Source organism: Rutidosis leptorrhynchoides, chromosome 7 (genome assembly GCF_046630445.1).
Source record: "Rutidosis leptorrhynchoides isolate AG116_Rl617_1_P2 chromosome 7, CSIRO_AGI_Rlap_v1, whole genome shotgun sequence".
Taxonomy (NCBI): domain Eukaryota; kingdom Viridiplantae; phylum Streptophyta; class Magnoliopsida; order Asterales; family Asteraceae; genus Rutidosis; species Rutidosis leptorrhynchoides.
This window is the reverse complement of record NC_092339.1, coordinates 59,361,750-59,380,138: the sequence shown is the minus strand read 5'-3', so window position 1 is coordinate 59,380,138 and position 18,389 is coordinate 59,361,750. Positions and strand designations below refer to the sequence as shown.

The window sequence follows — 18,389 nt, the reverse complement described above, 5'->3', positions numbered from 1 at the left end:
CGTAAACTTTTATATATTTTTTTTTTCTGTTTTGCTGTTTTGATGTTTTATAAAAAAAACACAATATTTAAATAAAATTTATATTTTTAAATACTAAAAATAAAAATAAAGAAACTTTATAAAACTTATATATTTAACAAACTCTTAAAAATATATAATTTTTTTTTCTTTTTATATTTTTGAATTTTTAAAACGTATTTTTATAAAAGTAAACTAAAAATAACAATCTTTTTTTTTTATATAGCGTTGCGCTTCCGGCTTTTAAGCTAAATTTTTAAGTTCCCCGGCAGCGGCGCCAAAAATACTTGATGTTAAAGCTAAGGGGTATAAAATACTATTAAATTTTACAAGGAAATACTATTAAATACGATACAATTTTACACAAGATATTTATTTATTTATTGAATGGATATACTTAAACCTTGCTACAACACTTATAGGCAGTGTACCTAATCGTACAGTAGTGTAGTTTTTAGTAAGTCCGGTTCGTTCCACAGGGAATCTTTTTCACAAAGCTTAACGCTATATTAGTTTAAATTTATAAAAATACAAATATATATAATATTATTATTATAAAGGGGGTTTTTACCGTTTAATGACCGGTTTGTCGATTTTAAAAACTTTAGTTGCAGTTAAAACAAAATGTAAAATATTAAATAAATAAAAGACTTAATTTAAAGCGTAAAGTAAATAACGATAATGAAATTGCGAATAATAAAAGTGCGATAAAATAAACTTGCGATAATTAAAAAGTACGATAATTAAAAGTACAATTAAATACAATAACAATAAATAAAAATGCGATAATTAGAAGTGCAATTAAATATAAAATAAATGAAATTAAATATGAAATAAAAGAATTATGCTTATTTAAACTTCCGTAATCATGATGTTTGACGTGTTGATTTTAGTTTTATGCCCATGGGTTAATTGTCCTTTGTCCTGGATTATTTAATATGTCCGTCTGGTTTTTGTCCATAACAGTCCATCAGTCATAAATATAAAGTGCGAGTGTCCTCGTCAAATTATCCTTATACCCAAAGTTTAAATATTCCAACTAATTGGGGACTTAAACTGTAACAAGATTTTAATACTTTGTTTAATAATTACACCAGGATGTCGACTGAGTGTAACCCAAAGTTTTAATACTTTGGTATTAATTATGCCAAGTGTCCTTGTACATAATTTCACCCCTGTTTTAATAATTCTAGTGGCTATTAATCCATTCCCGTGTCCGGTTAAATGAACGATTATTCGTACATATAAATACCCCGCCCATCGTGTCCGATCGAGTGTATATGGTTATTTATAGGTACGTCCAATTGTAAATCTTTATATTAAAATTAACAAACTATCATTTAGTTAAACAAATATAAAGCCCATTAATAGCCCATAGTCTAATTTCCACAAGTGTCGTTCTTTTGTTCAAATCCCAATTAAGGTACAAAGCCCAATTACCCAATTTTAATATTTTTAGCCCAACATCATGATTACTTTGGATTAAATAAGCATAATAATAACTTAGCTACGAGACATTAAATTAAAAAGGTTGAACATAACTTACAATGATTAAAAATAGCGTAGCGTTACACGGACAGAATTTCGACTTACACCCTTACAACATTCGCTAACATACCCTTATTATTAGGATTTAAAATTAAAATTAAAATTAAAATTAAAATTAAAATTAAAATTAAAATTAAAATTAAAATTAAAATATAAATATAAATATATACGTTTACATATAGATAGAGAGATTGATGGATGGATTTTACGTTCACCAAACTGCGAATTTATAGGCCTGTGAACTGAAAAAGGAGCTCATGCGATCGCATGAGCTTTGCTCTTCAAGGCCATGCGATCGCATGGCCAGCTGGGGAGGCTCACATTTGGTTGTTTTCTTCTGCCGACGGTTTTATAATATAATATAATATATATATTAATTTTAAGAATTAATTATATATTATATTATATTTATGTGCATAGTTGACTTGTAATTTTTAGTCCGTTGCGTCGAGCGTTGAGAGTTGACTCTGGTCCCAGTTCTGGATTTTCGAACGTCCTTGCGTACAATTTAATATCTTGTACTTTGCGTTTTGAATCTTGTACTCTTGTAATTTTGAGACGTTTCTTATCAATAATTGGAACCTCATTGATTGTATTTTGTACTTTTGAGCTTTTTGGTCGTTTGCGTCTTCAATTCGTCGAATCTGTCTTTTGTCTTCACCTTTTATTATTTAAACGAATATCACTTGTAAATAGAACAGTTGCAACTAAAAGCTTGTCTTTCTTGAGGAATAATGCTATGAAATATATGTTCGTTTTTAGCATTATCAGCTACCAAGCAAAAAGGGGCATATTCGGTTTCAATCATTCAACCATATAATGTAGTTTCGATTACTTGTGTCTATTTCGTAAAATAGTTATAAAAGCAGCGCATGTATTCTCAGTCCCAAAAATATATATTGCAAAAGCATTTAAAAAGGGATTAATGAAACTCACTTATTGTATTTTGTAGTAAAAATACATACGACGACATTGAACAAATGTAGGGTTGACCTCGGATTCACGAACCTATATCATTTGTATATATATATATTAAAATATATAATGATAATCGAACAAATTTGTATATTATTGTTAATGATGTAAATTATATAGTTGATATTTTATAAGTTTTATTATTTATTCACATATTTTCATTTCATATATAAATATAGTTAAGTTATGCGTATTTAATATACTTATATACAAATATCATTTATTTGTTAAATTAATGGTAATACCAAAATAATGATAATAAATGATTAGATTTAATAAAGATATGAAAAATAATAATTTTGGATACAAACATTCGTCACTCTATTTGTAGTAATAATGTTAGTGATAATAATAATATCAATAGAGTAATAATAATAAAAATAAAATGTAAATTTTTACTAAAAGATAATCTTAATAATCATAATGGTAATAATACTTATTTTCATGATAATTCTCATAGTTTTAATAAAAAAATGATGTTAATAATTTTTAATAATAACAATACTTATGTTACTAATAATAATAATAATAATAACTAATAATACAATATTAATAATAACAATAATAATAATTAGTAATGATAATAATAATAACATAATAAATAACATATTGAAAGACTACCTTCATTGGAAATTGGCCCAAAAATATATTGCCCCAACAGGGACTCGAACCCCCGACCTCTCGAATACCCATCACTTCCTTAAACCATCTAGGCTGTTGCCTATTTTTTGTTTTATAACCCATAGTAAATATTATAACCCGTATTACATGTGTTCATCTTCCTTTCTTCTTCACTTAGTTCAAATCGACCAAAACTCTTTCAATCTTATTAATGCTTACTAAAATGATTTAAGAACATATTATCCAACACAGAAATAATCTATTTGTGATTAATAGAAAAAAGTAAAAAAAAAAACCCAACTGCTCGTAGCTGTTGTTTTTAAAAAAAAAATAATTTCGCTTTTAATTTTTAGAAAGTTTTAGCTCATACATATAACATGAAACATGTTTTAATTCGTATATATAAACTTTTTGGATCGTTAATTTCAACAAAAACATTAAAACAGATTCGAATTTGGTGATGAACACAAAGTTGACTTTTTAGAAAAATTACCTTTGACTCACAAATTAAAGCTTGATAAATGGAATTGGATCTTGAAACTTTGCAGAAAGTTTAGTTAAGGATTCCTAACTAAATTGCATTAATAGTTTTTGCAATTTCATTCGAAATCGATTTATGATGAAAAAGTTGGCACGAGCAGGGGAACGGCTTTTATATATATATTTTTTTTCTGTTTAATTCCGAATTTGCAGTGTATATCTTATACAATGTGATTGTGTGAGTAAGTGAATGATTAATGTAGTAACTGTAATTGATTTACGTTTTAATAAAGCAATGGCAGTCGACAATTTTACTCAGATAAGCAATAAAGGATAAATAAGATAAATAAAGTAGATTTAGATGTAACTGTATTTGTTGTGTTCATGTGTTTGCATCTCTGATTCGTACCAATTTGGAACAGAAAAATTAATCTAACATAGTAGGATAGATACAGGTAACTGAATCCATTTTCTGTTTATTGATTTTCTCTTGTATACAAATAATATTAATAATAATTCTATTAATAATAAATACTAATAATATTGATTTCATATATATATATATATATATATATATATATATATATATATATATATATATATATATATATATATATATCTGTACGTTTCACATTTACTTATATATATAGCTGTTTATATATATATATATATATATATATATATATATATATATATATATATATATATATATATATATATATATATATTTTATATATATATATATATATATATATATATATATATATATATATAACTATGTTTATATATTTGTTTTAAATTCTTAATTTTGTAATTTAACAATTAAAAAATATTATTACTATTAATACTAGTAATAATAATATAACTAATAATAGTATTATTGATAAAGGAACTAGCAATAATAAATGATAATTAATAATATGATAATATTAATACTAATAAAAATAATAATAGATAATCATAACAATAATTAAAGTTTTATCTTTAATCATCCTTATAATAATTTTTCTATTTAATATCTTAAATTTAATAATCATGACTTTTTTATTAAAATTATAACAATAATAATAACATTAATGTTATTAATACTGATATTGATATTACTGGTAATAATGAAAGTAATACTAATATTACTATATTAACTATATTTTTAATTTGTAGTTACTTTTAATATATTTATATTGCATATTGTTAATTATGTAATAATATATATCATATAATAGCATATATTTAATATTTTTTGTATTACAATATACATATAATCATCAGTTATATATGAAAATCGTATTCATATATATATATATATATATATATATATATATATATATATATATATATATATATATATATATTCATTTTTACGTTACACTAAATTAATTTGTATCTTAGTTTACATATCTAGTTTTAATGTTTAATTTATAATCTTAAGAATTTCAAATTATTATATGAACTTACATTCATATATATATATATATATATATATATATATATATATATATATATATATATATATACATATATATGTATTTTTTTATTTACAAACAATTGTTCGTGAATCGTCCAGCACGGTCAAAGGGTAATTGATTACATGAATTTAAATTCTAAATCTTTCGAGACTTAATATTACAGACTTTGCTTATCGTGTCAAAATCATAATAAGGTTAAGTTTAAATTTGGTCAGAAATTTCCAGGTCGTCACACCTTATGGTATGGTGCAACTGCTAGAGATGTCGAAGTGGAAGTGGGAACATCTTACAATGGATTTTATCACTAAGTTGCCAAAAATGGCGAGAACCCAATATGATACAATTTGGGTAATCGTTGATTGGTTGATGAAAAGTGCCCTGTTTCTTCCTATACGCGAGGCGATTTCGTCGGAGATGTTTGCAAGGTTGTTCATTAAAGAGGTGATTTCGAGATACGGGGTACCAGTATCTATTATTTCGGATCGAGATACGCGTTTTACTTCTCGATTTTGGGGTAAGTTTCATGCTGAAATGGGTACTCATGTAAAAATGAGCACCGCTTTTCATCCCCAAACGGACGATCAAAGCGAAAGGACCATCCAAACTTTGGAGGATATGCTTCTGGCGTGTGTGATTGATTTTGGTGGAAATTGGGATGAGCATTTGCCATTGGTGGAGTTCTCGTACAATAATAGCTACCATGCTAGTATTGGAATGCCACCGTATGATATGATTTATGGGCGACGATATCGAACCCCGATTTGTTGGGGCGAGGTGGGTCAAAAGGAAGTTGGTGGTACCGAAGTGGTTCTTGAGATGAACCAAAAGATTGATGTGATTCGTGCACGCTTCAAAGTGGCACAAGATCGACAAAAGTCGTATGCGGACTAGCGTAGGCGACCGATTGAATTTAATGAAGGTGATATGGTGATGCTTAAGGTGTCACCATGGAAGGGTGTAATTAGGTTCCGAAAGCAGGGAAAACTTGTTCCTCGGTTTATTGGACCTTTCAAAGTGTTGGCACATGTTGGCGAGGTTACTTATCATTTAGAGTTACCCGAAGAGCTTGCGGGAATCCATAACACATTCCATGTTTCCTATCTTCGTAAATGTCTTGCGAATGACTCGATGGGTAACTTTGAATGAGATTACTCTAACCAACAATTTAGAGTATGTGGAAGAGCCTGTTGCTATTCTTGATGAAAAGGTTAAAGAGACTCGGAATAAGAGAATTCGGACTTACAAGGTGCAATGGCGTCAACGAAAGGGGTCCGAATGTACTTCGGAGTCCAAGGGATTTGTGATGGAGTTTTTACCTTCTTTACATGCGGCTTGGATCGCGGGGACGCGATTCAGTTCAAGTGCCAAAATTTCAAGGAAAGACACTAAGAGCGCCGCTCCTAGGTCCAGGAGCGCTGCTCCTGGACTGGGAAAAGTTTGGGTCTTTTGTTTAAATTTTGAAATAAAAGAAGGGGGCTTTTTGTAAATTGTGATGTCGATTTTGGAGGCCTAAATGAGCAGATTCTAACACTAAACATCACCAATGCTCTTCTCTTCTCTATCAGAATCAATAACATGGGCTAGAATAGCGTAACAGCCTTTGCGAAGATATTTATGAACTTTCAAACAGCTAATAAGATTTAACTGTCAGCATTTCTTATCCCCAAAAACCATCAGCGGCTCTCCAACCACATTAGTAATACGAATAGCTTTCTCATAACACACAATCTCAGCACGATCCGCAGACAACCAATCCATACCAATAACAATGTCAAAACTGCCTAGGTCAATCGGTATCAAATCTACCTCAAAATCTCTACCAGCCAGATTAATGTTACATTTACGATACACAGTCTTAGCAGTAAGCACTTTACCATTAGCTATCTCTACAACATAAGTATTGTTTAGAGGAGTTAACAGTGTTTTGATTTTTGGACTTAATTTACTCGACACAAAACTCAAATCAGCCCCTGAATTAAATAGTACATAAACTGATAAATCGTTGACCGAGAACGTACCCGTAACAAGTTTTGGATCTTCCTCAGCATCCCTGGCATTAATGTTGAATGCTCTTCCACGTGCATTCTCAGTAGTCTTCTTGTTAGGGCCCACATTCATAACAAACTCTCTGATTACCACCATTTCTCAGCTTTCCATTACCATTACCACCATTATTACTAGCATTATTACCACCACTTGTAGCATGAGTAGCAGAACCTGGCATAAGCACCGTACAATCTTTAGCAATGTGTCCCTGCTTGGAACACCTCTTACAAGTAACCGTGCAATAACCATCATGAGCCTTATAACATCGTGGACACACACGCTGATTACGGTTATTAGAGCCAGAAGTATCTTATTTCTTCTGCTGATTTTGGTTCTAGTTGCGGTTGTTATCCCACTTCCTTTTCCCATTATTAACCTTCTTAACAACTTCCTCACTGGAATCAGTCACAGCTGCCTTACTGCTCTTCAAAATCTTGTCATTAAGCTTATGCGCCATAGACATAGCAGCTTCAATAGTCTGGGGCTCACTAGACTCAACCCCATGCTCAATTTTCTCAGATAACCCATCAATATAAGCTTCAATCTTAAGATTCTCATCAGCATAAGTATTGGGACACAACAATGTCAACTCAAAAAACCTTTGCTCATAGGCATCTAATTCGGTGCCCTTCATCTTCAAGTTCATAAGCTCAGCCTCTAACTTCTTAAGTTCACCCCGGGGACGATAACGGGTGATCATTCTTTCTTTAAAATTGTTCCAAGTCAAACCATACGCCACATCATTACCCAAACTATTCACCAAGTTGTTCCACCAAGTTAATGCACTATCTTTAAGAGTGCAGCTTGTGAAACTAACCTTATCCTCCTCTCGAACTCGACTAACCTTGAAAATAGACTCAATCTTCTCAAACCAACGAGTAAGTCCAATGGGTCCTTCAGTGCCACTAAATTCTTGTGGATGACTGGCCATAAAAGTCTCGTGGGAGCATCCCACCTGATTGTTGTTATTCACATTAGCATTAGCTGCCATAGCAGCTGCTATCCCTTCAGAAATAAGACGTTGCATGCAAGCTTCATTGGACTCACAGGGAGGCATGATCTTCAAAACAGAATAACACAACCGTTAGTACTAAGAATAATACCAGTGTTATAAAGGGATAGATCGAACACGAAAAGATTAGCCATTAAAATAATAGTCAATAAACACTATGAGTAATAACATGACAGTTATGATAGTTATAGAAATAGCCACCGCATGCATACATACTTTATGATAGAAATCATACAACATACATAGCATCTAACATACATGAACTAAATTATGCATAATATAACATGCCAAGAGTCACAACATCAGAAATAAAATATGATAATGATAATAGATGTCATAAAGAAATAACCATCCATACATAAATGAGAAATATCCCATAACAAAATCCTTAATAAAATCCTCGGCAAAACGCCGTACATCACCCCAAAATGAATGTATAAAAGGACATTAAGTCTTATGAAATAAATAATCAATCATGATATCATCACATCACATCTGCTTAGAGCGGGTGTGATAAGCTGGGCCGGCATGAGGCTCGTCAGGAGTCTCATACTTCCTCACCTTTCCTTTCACCTCCTCCAACTCCATCTTCAGACCACGAACCACGCTCTCAAGAGCCTCGAACTTAGCGTCCACCTCACGGTTACGCTTCCGGGTCTCGAACTCAATCCCTGCTTGAAGCTAATGAACGTATCCATATCCGCTCTAATCTCATCCATCACCTCGTTATGCGGCAAAACGCGCATACAGTCGCTAAGAGCATCAATGCGAGTCTCATTCGTATATGCCCTGGTCATGTGAGTGATAGTAGCCATGTAGTAGTTAACATGATCTCTTAAGCGAGGCTGTCGTGCACGACGAGCGACAGTGGACGGTGAAACGGGAGCAGGAACAGAATTGTTGCTTGAAGCTGACATCTGCAAATAGTAAAACTACAAACCACATAAAACATAGAAATATCATAAGCAACAACTTATAATTATTCCTCATATGAAATGAAATGCATAATAATGCTATAACAAAAAGGGTCGGGCTGTAGACTAGACTCTAATGCAACCTAAAAACCACGGGTTGAGCACATTATGACCGCCTAGTTCCCTACAACCAAAGCTCTGATACCAACTGTGATGGCCCCGTCAATACACTTAACGGCTCCGTCACTTGGTCCCACAGCTTGATCGAACTTAAATGAATTTAATAAACAACGTTGCATTCTTTTATTTCAAAAGTTTCCCAAAAAAGGAAACATACCAAAATATGTAGTTTAAACAACCCATCATATTAATAACCAAAGTTGACATAAAACGTTGTCAACCAAACACCCACAAGTTTAATAATTCAAAAAGAGAATGCAAGTTTAATGTTTCATAAATCATTTAACAAAATCTGCTCAAATGCATGCAGACTCTTCTAACACAACGGAAGCATCAAACAAACTCAAGTACCTGTGAAAACATGCGAGTAAACTGTCAACAAAAATGTTGAGTGAATTATAGGTTTAAATAAACGTATAAGCTTTAGACCACAAGATTTAAAATGTTAGAAAACATAAAACATTATTCCATTATCAATGAGCCAACTGGTAACCACTTAACCCTTTATTTACCCTTGCCAAACACAATAATAATATACACTGAACAAGTGTATCTTCAACTAAATACGAAATACTAAACATTCCGATTATAAATTGCTAGCGCGACTAACTCGAAATGAGGTTGTCAAACCCGATAGATCTATCCGTAGGATTCGCTTTTACCAGTAGAAACCAGTGATTACAGTTACCAGACTAGGGAATATTTTTGTTCAAATCATAATGAATAATTTAATTTAATTGCCACTTGTATCTAAACGCAAAATAAAATGCATGTAATCACATCCTAAAAATATACTTTGAAAAGTATGTAAAAACGGGACTATAACTCACCTTAAAGCAAAAGAAGTAACCACACAAAAATGCGAACAGCAAACGAAGTAAAGTGATCAGGAATGATCACAACGCCGACCTATAAATAAAGCAGGTCGATATAAATAACTAACTTAGATCAAGTCTTAGTATGATAGCTACTGTACATGTTGCAAGTAGACATAGAACAACACTCAACATGCATCGGTTTGATCGGAACAGCGTACGGACACACAATTTCTATTTTTAGAAAGTTTCTATTTTTAGCAGGTTTCCATTTTTGGAAAGTTTCTATTTTAGGAAAGTTTCTATTTTAGGAAGTTTGTAAGTTAGGAAAGTTTCCTTAATTAGAAAGTCAGCAGAAGTCAACTGAAAGTCAAGGTCAACCGAAAGTCAACTCAAAAGTCAACCTTAGTCAAACATAGTCAACATTGATTTTTAAAGTATAGGTTATAATAATAATATAGGTTATAATGTTATTTAAAGTCAAATATGTATAATTATGTCATAACATAAGTTTAATTAAATTAAAATGAATTATTAAAGTTAACATAAGTTTAAATGATATAATTAATATAACATAAGTATTTAATTAATTAATTAAATATTAATCATAATATAAGTATTATTAATTAATAATAATATTTTTTTTTTGAAAAGCAAAAAGTATTATTATTATTATTACCCGAATTATAACAATACAAGTCCCTATATGCTTCTATACAATGCTATAAACAATCGAAACAGTCGGAAAAAGATATGAGATAAATATCTAAGCTGTATGATCGGAAGTGACGTAGACTAGATAACACTGTGAGGGAACGAACTTGAGTAGAAAAAACACAAGCGGGGAAGGAGGGGGCAACCGTGCCGATCAAGCGGCGACAAAGTTGACACACAACCAACCCATTTAATCTAACCCACATAGGCTAAATAGAGCAACGAACACTTTGAGATTGAATCTCGGAAATTATCGCTGCGGGGTTCCATATTTTTTCGGAAAAAATCTTTAGGTTTCTATGTTTCCATATAATGTAGCACGCAATCCATTTAGTAGCTTTCCATAAGGACTATCCAATGGAATTATGTGTGAAGCCTTTATCAGAGATGATGGCTTCATTGATGTTAGAGATTCTTATGCTATTTTGATTCCACCAATCGAGTAGTTGTATCCAAATTGAAGATACTTTTTGACAATTTACCAACGCATGATCAATGGTTTCGATATGGTGCTCGCATAAGGGACATAAGATGGTATGAAGGTCAATTCCTTGTTTATCAAGTTCGCTTCTAACCGGGATTTTTAGTTGAACAACCCTCCATGAGAAAATGAAGATCTTTTGTGGGACGTATTTGTTTCGAGGTAATGATAGGTTTCTAGAGTTTGTGCCGTATTTAAGCGTAATGATCAAATTTGACATTGTTGATGTAGTGTAGATGCCGGATGCGTCAAGGGAAAATTTCCATGAATCAGGGCAATCTGAAATATTTACGGAGGTTATTAGATTATTGAGCTCCGTGAGTTCATCCATTGCGCGACCACTAGGAGGCCGGGACCAATCCCAATTTTCGATCGAGGTGGAGTTAACATTCAATATTCTATCGGCAACAGTTGCTTCTTTATGGGATTCCAACATGAATAATCTTTGAAATGATGATTTTAAGCTCTCAGATCTAATCCATATATTGTGCCAGAAACTTATTGATGTGCCATTTCCTATACGCTTTGAAATTGAGGATGTGAAGGATGTGCCTATGTTGTCAGCAACTTTTCCGGCTTTAATAATCTCTTTCCAAATGGTGTGACCTGAAATGTTCCTGCATAAAATATTAGTATCCAACCCCCCCCCCCCCCGGCCCGTAAATGCTTTTGATTATTTTTACCCATAATGCATTATCTTCATTTTTAAAATGCCACCACCACTTACATAATAATGATATGTTTTTAGCAAAAAGGGACTCCATGTTTAAACCACCACAATCGTATGGTAAAATTATGTGATCCCATTTAATCCAATTAATTTTATTATCATTTGAAGAACCCCCCAGAAGAATTTCTGTCTTTTAGATTCAAGTACCCTAAGGGTAGCGGATGGTGCATGAAATAGGGAGAAGTAGTATAATGGGATACTACTTAGAATAGATTTGATGATCGTAAAGCGACCCCCGAAGGAAATAGATTTTGTAGCCCAATCCGATAGCCTTTTGTCGAATTTTTCAACGATTGGCTACCAAGAAGAGGCGTGTGATGTGGGTACTCCGATAGGGAGACCGAGGTAAGTAAATGGGGTAGATCCCGCAGAACATTTAATGTAGTAAGCCATTTGCTCGGTTTCGGTCATAGATGTACCAATACCGTAAAGCTTGCTTTTACGAAAATTAACTTTGAGTGACAAAATATTTTTAAAACATTTAAGAAGTTTGGAGATATATTTGGCATTTCTTTTATTCCACTCACCAAAAAAGATTGTATCATCAGCATATTGGAGGTGTGTAATAATGAGGTTGTCGTGTTCGATGTTTAACCCTTGCAAATGACCATTGGCTAATGCTCTTTTGACAAGTATGTTAAGACCTTCGGCAACAATGATGTATAGGAACGGCGATATGGGATCACCTTGTCGGATTCCCCTTTTGGGGGAAAATTCTTTGGTGGGAGAGCCATTGATTAATACAGAGATAGACGATGAGGAAAGACATGCCCGAATGAAACCAATCCATTTTAAACCAAAACCCATGAATTGCATGGTTTTAAATAGAAAGTCTCATTCAATGAAATCGAATGCCTTTTCAAAGTCAACTTTAAGTATTATTAATTAATAATGAATTATTAATCATATTATAAGTTTCTAATTAAAATTATCAAATCATAAGTATTTAATAATTAAATTATAATTAAATAATAACTAAGCATTATAATAATTAAATAATTAATTAATCCTTATTATAAGTCTTATTATAATAATCTCATAATATAAATTTAATACTTACCGTAAGTATTTTTCATTAATAATAAAAGTATTATTAATCATAAGTTTAATTAAATGTTTAGTTAAATCATAATTAATTTATAAATGATATAATAAATATATATATATCATAAGCCTTAAATTGAATAATTACTTTTTATATCATAAGTAATTTATTAATAATGAAATTCATTATTTATATCATAAGTCTTATTTAATAACCATAAGTTTTAATTAAAAGTTCATCGGGTCATAACTTGAGCCCCGGGAATCAGTTTTCGGCGAGTCTTATATATATCTTCGCCTAAACAACTCACCTGACACATTAGTGTGCTCAAGAACACCCCATGAACAGCCACCAAGTCGTGACCTACAGCCATTATTCAACTTGGAGCTTTAATCTGTTCAAAAATATGTTTTAGTCATAACGGGTGATCCGTGGCTCGGATTTCGATGACCCGAACATGAAAGTTCATCCAATCATCAATCCCAACACACTAGTACACCCTAAAGAATCCAAAAGTGGTCACAAAGTCGGACAATACCTGTACCAATTCGTTCTTACATTTTAATTTCAGTTAAACACCATTTTAATCATATCTAGAGCTCCGGGAATCGAAATAACATGAATCCAGAGTCTAAAATTAATGTATTGATGAGAGGAACTCATATAAACACTTTAATTTCACTTTCATATCAGTTATGTTCTCAGAAAATAACAAACAAACCGCTGTCCCAAAACAATCAAACCGAAAACATATATAATCGAGCATTTCTACGCATACAATCAACAATACAATAACATATAAGCATCATACTATCATAATATCACATAAAAACAGAAGAATAAATAAAAAATTAAAAATCTAGGGTTAGGGTTTATACCCTAATCGAGAAAAGAAAGATATGAGCGTGTAGAGATCGGAGAGATGAACGCGGTTGTGTAAATGATTAGAGGATCCAAGATTTTGATTGAATGAAGATGATGATGATGATGTTAGGTGTGGTAGGCGATGGCCAAGGGAAGGAGAAAAAGGGAGAGAGCAAAATGTGAAGCTAAGTTTAGAAGTGTAAAAAATTAAAATGAGATGTAATTTTCAAAAATAAAAAACAAATGGGAGTATACTCCCCTCCCATGTATTCAGCTGAATGGGGTGAGTGGGGTGGGCCCCACTTAGCCCAATTTGTTATATGCTAAATTCCTTGTGGCCCGAATGCCCGATCAAAGCCCGAAACGCTAAAACACGACTACGCGATTAATAATTCGGAGAGATAACAAGTACGCGACAAAAAATATATATAAACACTATATATAAATATATGACATTAAAATATCATATTTAAAATAATTTGGACTTAAAAATCCCAAAAGCTTGACCGTTGGTTGAAAACCGAAAAGATTTGCCGGGTAGAAATCCGCGACACGTAGAAACGTAAAATTTAAAATATGAATAAAAATATTCATTTAACACATAATAATTAATATATTATTACTAAAATAATAATATAGGTCATAGAATTGATGTGGCACGAATAACAGTTAACGGTCGTTAAATAATAAACGGTAAAAGATAACGGAAAAAGTAGGGTCGTTACAGCTCCGATCTTGTTTGTGAAGAAGAAGGACGGTAGTATGCGTATGTGCATTAATTACCGTGAGCTTAATAAGGTGACGATCAAGAATCGCTATCCATTGCCTAGAATTGACGATTTATTTGATCAACTTCAAGGTGCGTGTTATTTCTCTAAAATTGAATTGCGATCCGTTTATCATCAAATGAGAATTTGTGAGGAAGATATCGAGAAGACCGCCTTTCGAACACGATATGAGAATTTTTAGTTCGTGGTGATGCCTTTTGGTCTTATGAATGTGCCTACGACATTCATGGACCTTATGAACCGAGTGTACCAACCTATGTTGGACAAGTCTGTAACTGTGTTCATTGACGACATACTCATTTATTCAAAGAGTATGAAGGAACATGAACATCATTTGCATGAGTTGTTGAAGACGTTGCGTCAAGAGAAGTTGTGTGCAAAATTCTCTAAGTGTGAATTTTGGTTAAGGGAAGTACAATTCCATGGCCATATTGTGAATCACTGTGACGACCCGGAAATTTCCGACCAAATTTAAACTTTATCTTTATATTGTTCCGACACGATAAGCAAAGACTGTAATATTGAGTCTCAAAAATTTTAAACTATTTTCACATATGCAATTACCATTCGACCATTTCCGACGATTCATGAACAATTGTATGTAAATAAATAAATATAGATATATATGTATAAATAAAAATATAAGTAAATATAATGATTTGAAATAATAAAAACACAATTTAATCATTTTAATTAAAATGAATCTATATATATATACATGTATATGAATTTTATATATAGTTAATATTATATATATATAAAAATATGTAAATATTAAATAGTCAATATATGTTATTATATATGTATCAAATATTACATAATTAATAATATGTAATATTAATGTAATAAATTTAATTACAAGAAAAATATAAATGTTATATTTATACTTTCAATATTATTATTAATAACAGATTTGATATAGGTAATATGTTATATTATTAATAGTATTATTATGTTTATCATTATTCTATTACTTTTATCATTTTTATTATCATAATTAGTATTATTATTTTTATTGATTTTAATTAAATTTAAATATAAAAATTTTAAAGACGACTAATTTATGCGAATCAATTCTTATCACTTCAACTTGTACATTTTTCTGTTTTCCTATCTGCTAGTAGTTGATTCCATCTAATAAATTAAACAGAACGATCCAAAAATCTGTCAACTATCATTATCTATTAGAATCAAAATCAGATATAATAATTCAATAAAATACAAAATTTGTTAGATATTAATCTGATAAAGGAATCGAATTCTGTTTCATATCACTATCAGAATTCATATTTTCTTCCATTCGATCCTGCTCACGACCCTGTAACCTTTCAACTATCCTTCCTTCCCATGCTCAAGATTCTTGGGCGACTACAATTAAACACTACAAAACAATTTCAATCAAAATTATTCAACTTGTACATATATATTTCTGTACCCGATTGATTCTTCTATCAACCCAATCAAAGCTACGAAACAAACTGTAATCGAATCTTGTGCTGTATATATCGTACGAATCTGTTACACTTCACTATCTGCTTTATTTCTTTTCTTGTTTGTTTCTACCTGACTCGCATAACTCTGTCGAATCCAAATCACTACAAAATAACTGCAGGTACAATGCAGTTAGATATCAAGATTAGCTTTAATCTTTTATCCTCCTTTCTCTGTTCTTTATTCCACGGGTGTCAACTTCATTCACTGCAAAACAATCCAGATATAGTTACAATCAATCACTCGATTACCATCAATAATATTATGCATATTTATATATACACACATATTAATATATGTACAGATAAGAATATAGGATATATATATATATATATATATATATATATATATATATATATATATATATATATATATATATATATATATATATATATATATATATATATATATATATATATATACATGATTTTAGACTTACAGAGAGACAAAAGTGAAACACACTTACAAACTATCATCCACCTCTATCGCCACCATCTTCTTCCTCGTTAAATCACCAACACCTTGGCCACCCTCGAGCCACAAACACCATTACAAACGACACACATCTACTATTACTATAATCAGATATATATTGTTGCTGCAAATACTTCTGAGTTTGTTTCGATTTGCAACCACAACTATCGAGCCACCAACGAAGCACAATTAACACCACCATCTCTCTATCCTCACTCTCTCTTCTTTTTCTCTTCTTTTTCTCTTCTTTCTTGTTTGAAAAGCACCACACAAACCGTCACCAGATTCTTTCCTGTGTTCCTGATGTCAAACGAAAGTAATATTATGATTCTGCTTTGTTTTCGTGCTCAAAGACAAAAAACCAGGCAACTATCAATATAGTTGGTTGCTATGGCCGCTGTTTCTATTTTAAATACACGAAAAAGATTAGGAGATGATAATGATATATGATAAAGTCTACTCCACTTATTTCTCTTTATGTTTTCTTTATTTTTAACTAAACCCCACAAGCCATATCAGTTAAATATATCATCATATATGTCGGGACTTTTGTAAAACTGTACAGCCACCACATTTTTATATCTTTGGAGCCGTGATTTAATTAAACACTTGGGCTTGTTTGATTTCTAAAAAGACCATGTTTTCTCTTCATTTCTTGGGCCTGGAATCAAAGTATTTGATGGGCCAAGAATCCAAGATTTCGTTTGAGTGTGCCTTGAAACACTGATCCTGTTCGGTATTTGTATACCATCGGTTTTTATTTTTATTTTTCACTCTTATAATGAAGATGATGACGGTATAATTAATGATGGTTTAACGAAGAAATCATAACAAGTTAGATGATGATGGATGTTAATTATCTATGGTCGATCCAGTTTAGAAGAAAGAGAAGAGAAAGGGAAATAGATAAGAATCGAATTAAATAAATATTGGTATCCTATAATTCCAGAAAAACAGAAATGGTGCCATGGTTAAGTTGTTTGCGTGTGAGCGGAAGGTCTCGGGTTCGAGCCCGGCTGGTGTCAACTATTTTTTTAAGCACTTTTGGAGGTAGTTTTCAAAACCAAAAATCTTTATTATTATTATTATTGTTATTAGTACTAACATACAAATGATTATCATTAATATTATCATGATTTTATTATTAGCATTATTATTATTATTACTGGTAGTAAAATTATTATTAGTAATATAATTATTATTATTATTATTATTATTATTATCATAATTATAGGTTTCATAATCATTATTATTATTATTATCATTATAAGTATTATTATTTATATTGTAACGAATAATATTATTGTGTAATTACTAAAACTATTATCATAACTATCATTCACAGTAAAACTAAGATTTTTACGGTTATTAATATTAATACCATTAGTATAGAATTAATAACATTAGTATCTTTATTAGTAATATCAAGTATTATAATTATTATCATTTTTATTATTATTAATATTATTCTAGCAATATTATAACTATTATTTTGTGAACAAAAGATTATTTATATAAAAATATATTAATAACCATAACCTAAATATATAAATACTCTTATTTAAAACATATAAAAAGAAAATATAATGAAGTAAATAAGTTATTGATATAAACATTATATCATTAATAATAATATGTAAAGTTGTTCGATTACAATTATACGTTTTAATATATATATCAATGATATAGGTTCGTAAATCCGAGGCCAACCTTGCACTTGTTCAATG

The 18,389-nt window shown here is 30.9% G+C and overlaps 1 protein-coding gene across 1 annotated transcript; it reads right to left on the bottom strand.

Moving 5' to 3' along the window:
- Positions 1–11,139: 11,139 nt before the first annotated feature.
- LOC139859278 (uncharacterized) lies at positions 11,140–12,816 on the bottom strand. Its single transcript, XM_071848074.1, has 2 exons — positions 12,302–12,816; positions 11,140–11,887 (listed from the first exon to the last, which is right to left on the bottom strand). The coding sequence occupies exons 1-2, from the start codon at positions 12,814–12,816 to the stop codon at positions 11,140–11,142; spliced, it is 1,263 nt and encodes a 420-aa protein (XP_071704175.1).
- Positions 12,817–18,389: the final 5,573 nt, after the last annotated feature.

Bases quoted from the DNA above. Each gene is read 5' to 3' on its own strand.
- LOC139859278 (XM_071848074.1), bottom strand. From the start codon at position 12,816: ATGCAATTCATGGGTTTTGGTTTAAAATGGATTGGTTTCATTCGGGCA. The intron at 11,888-12,301 runs GTAGCCAATCGT...TATTTTATGCAG, and splicing joins ACATCACACGCCTCTTCTTG to GAACATTTCAGGTCACACCA.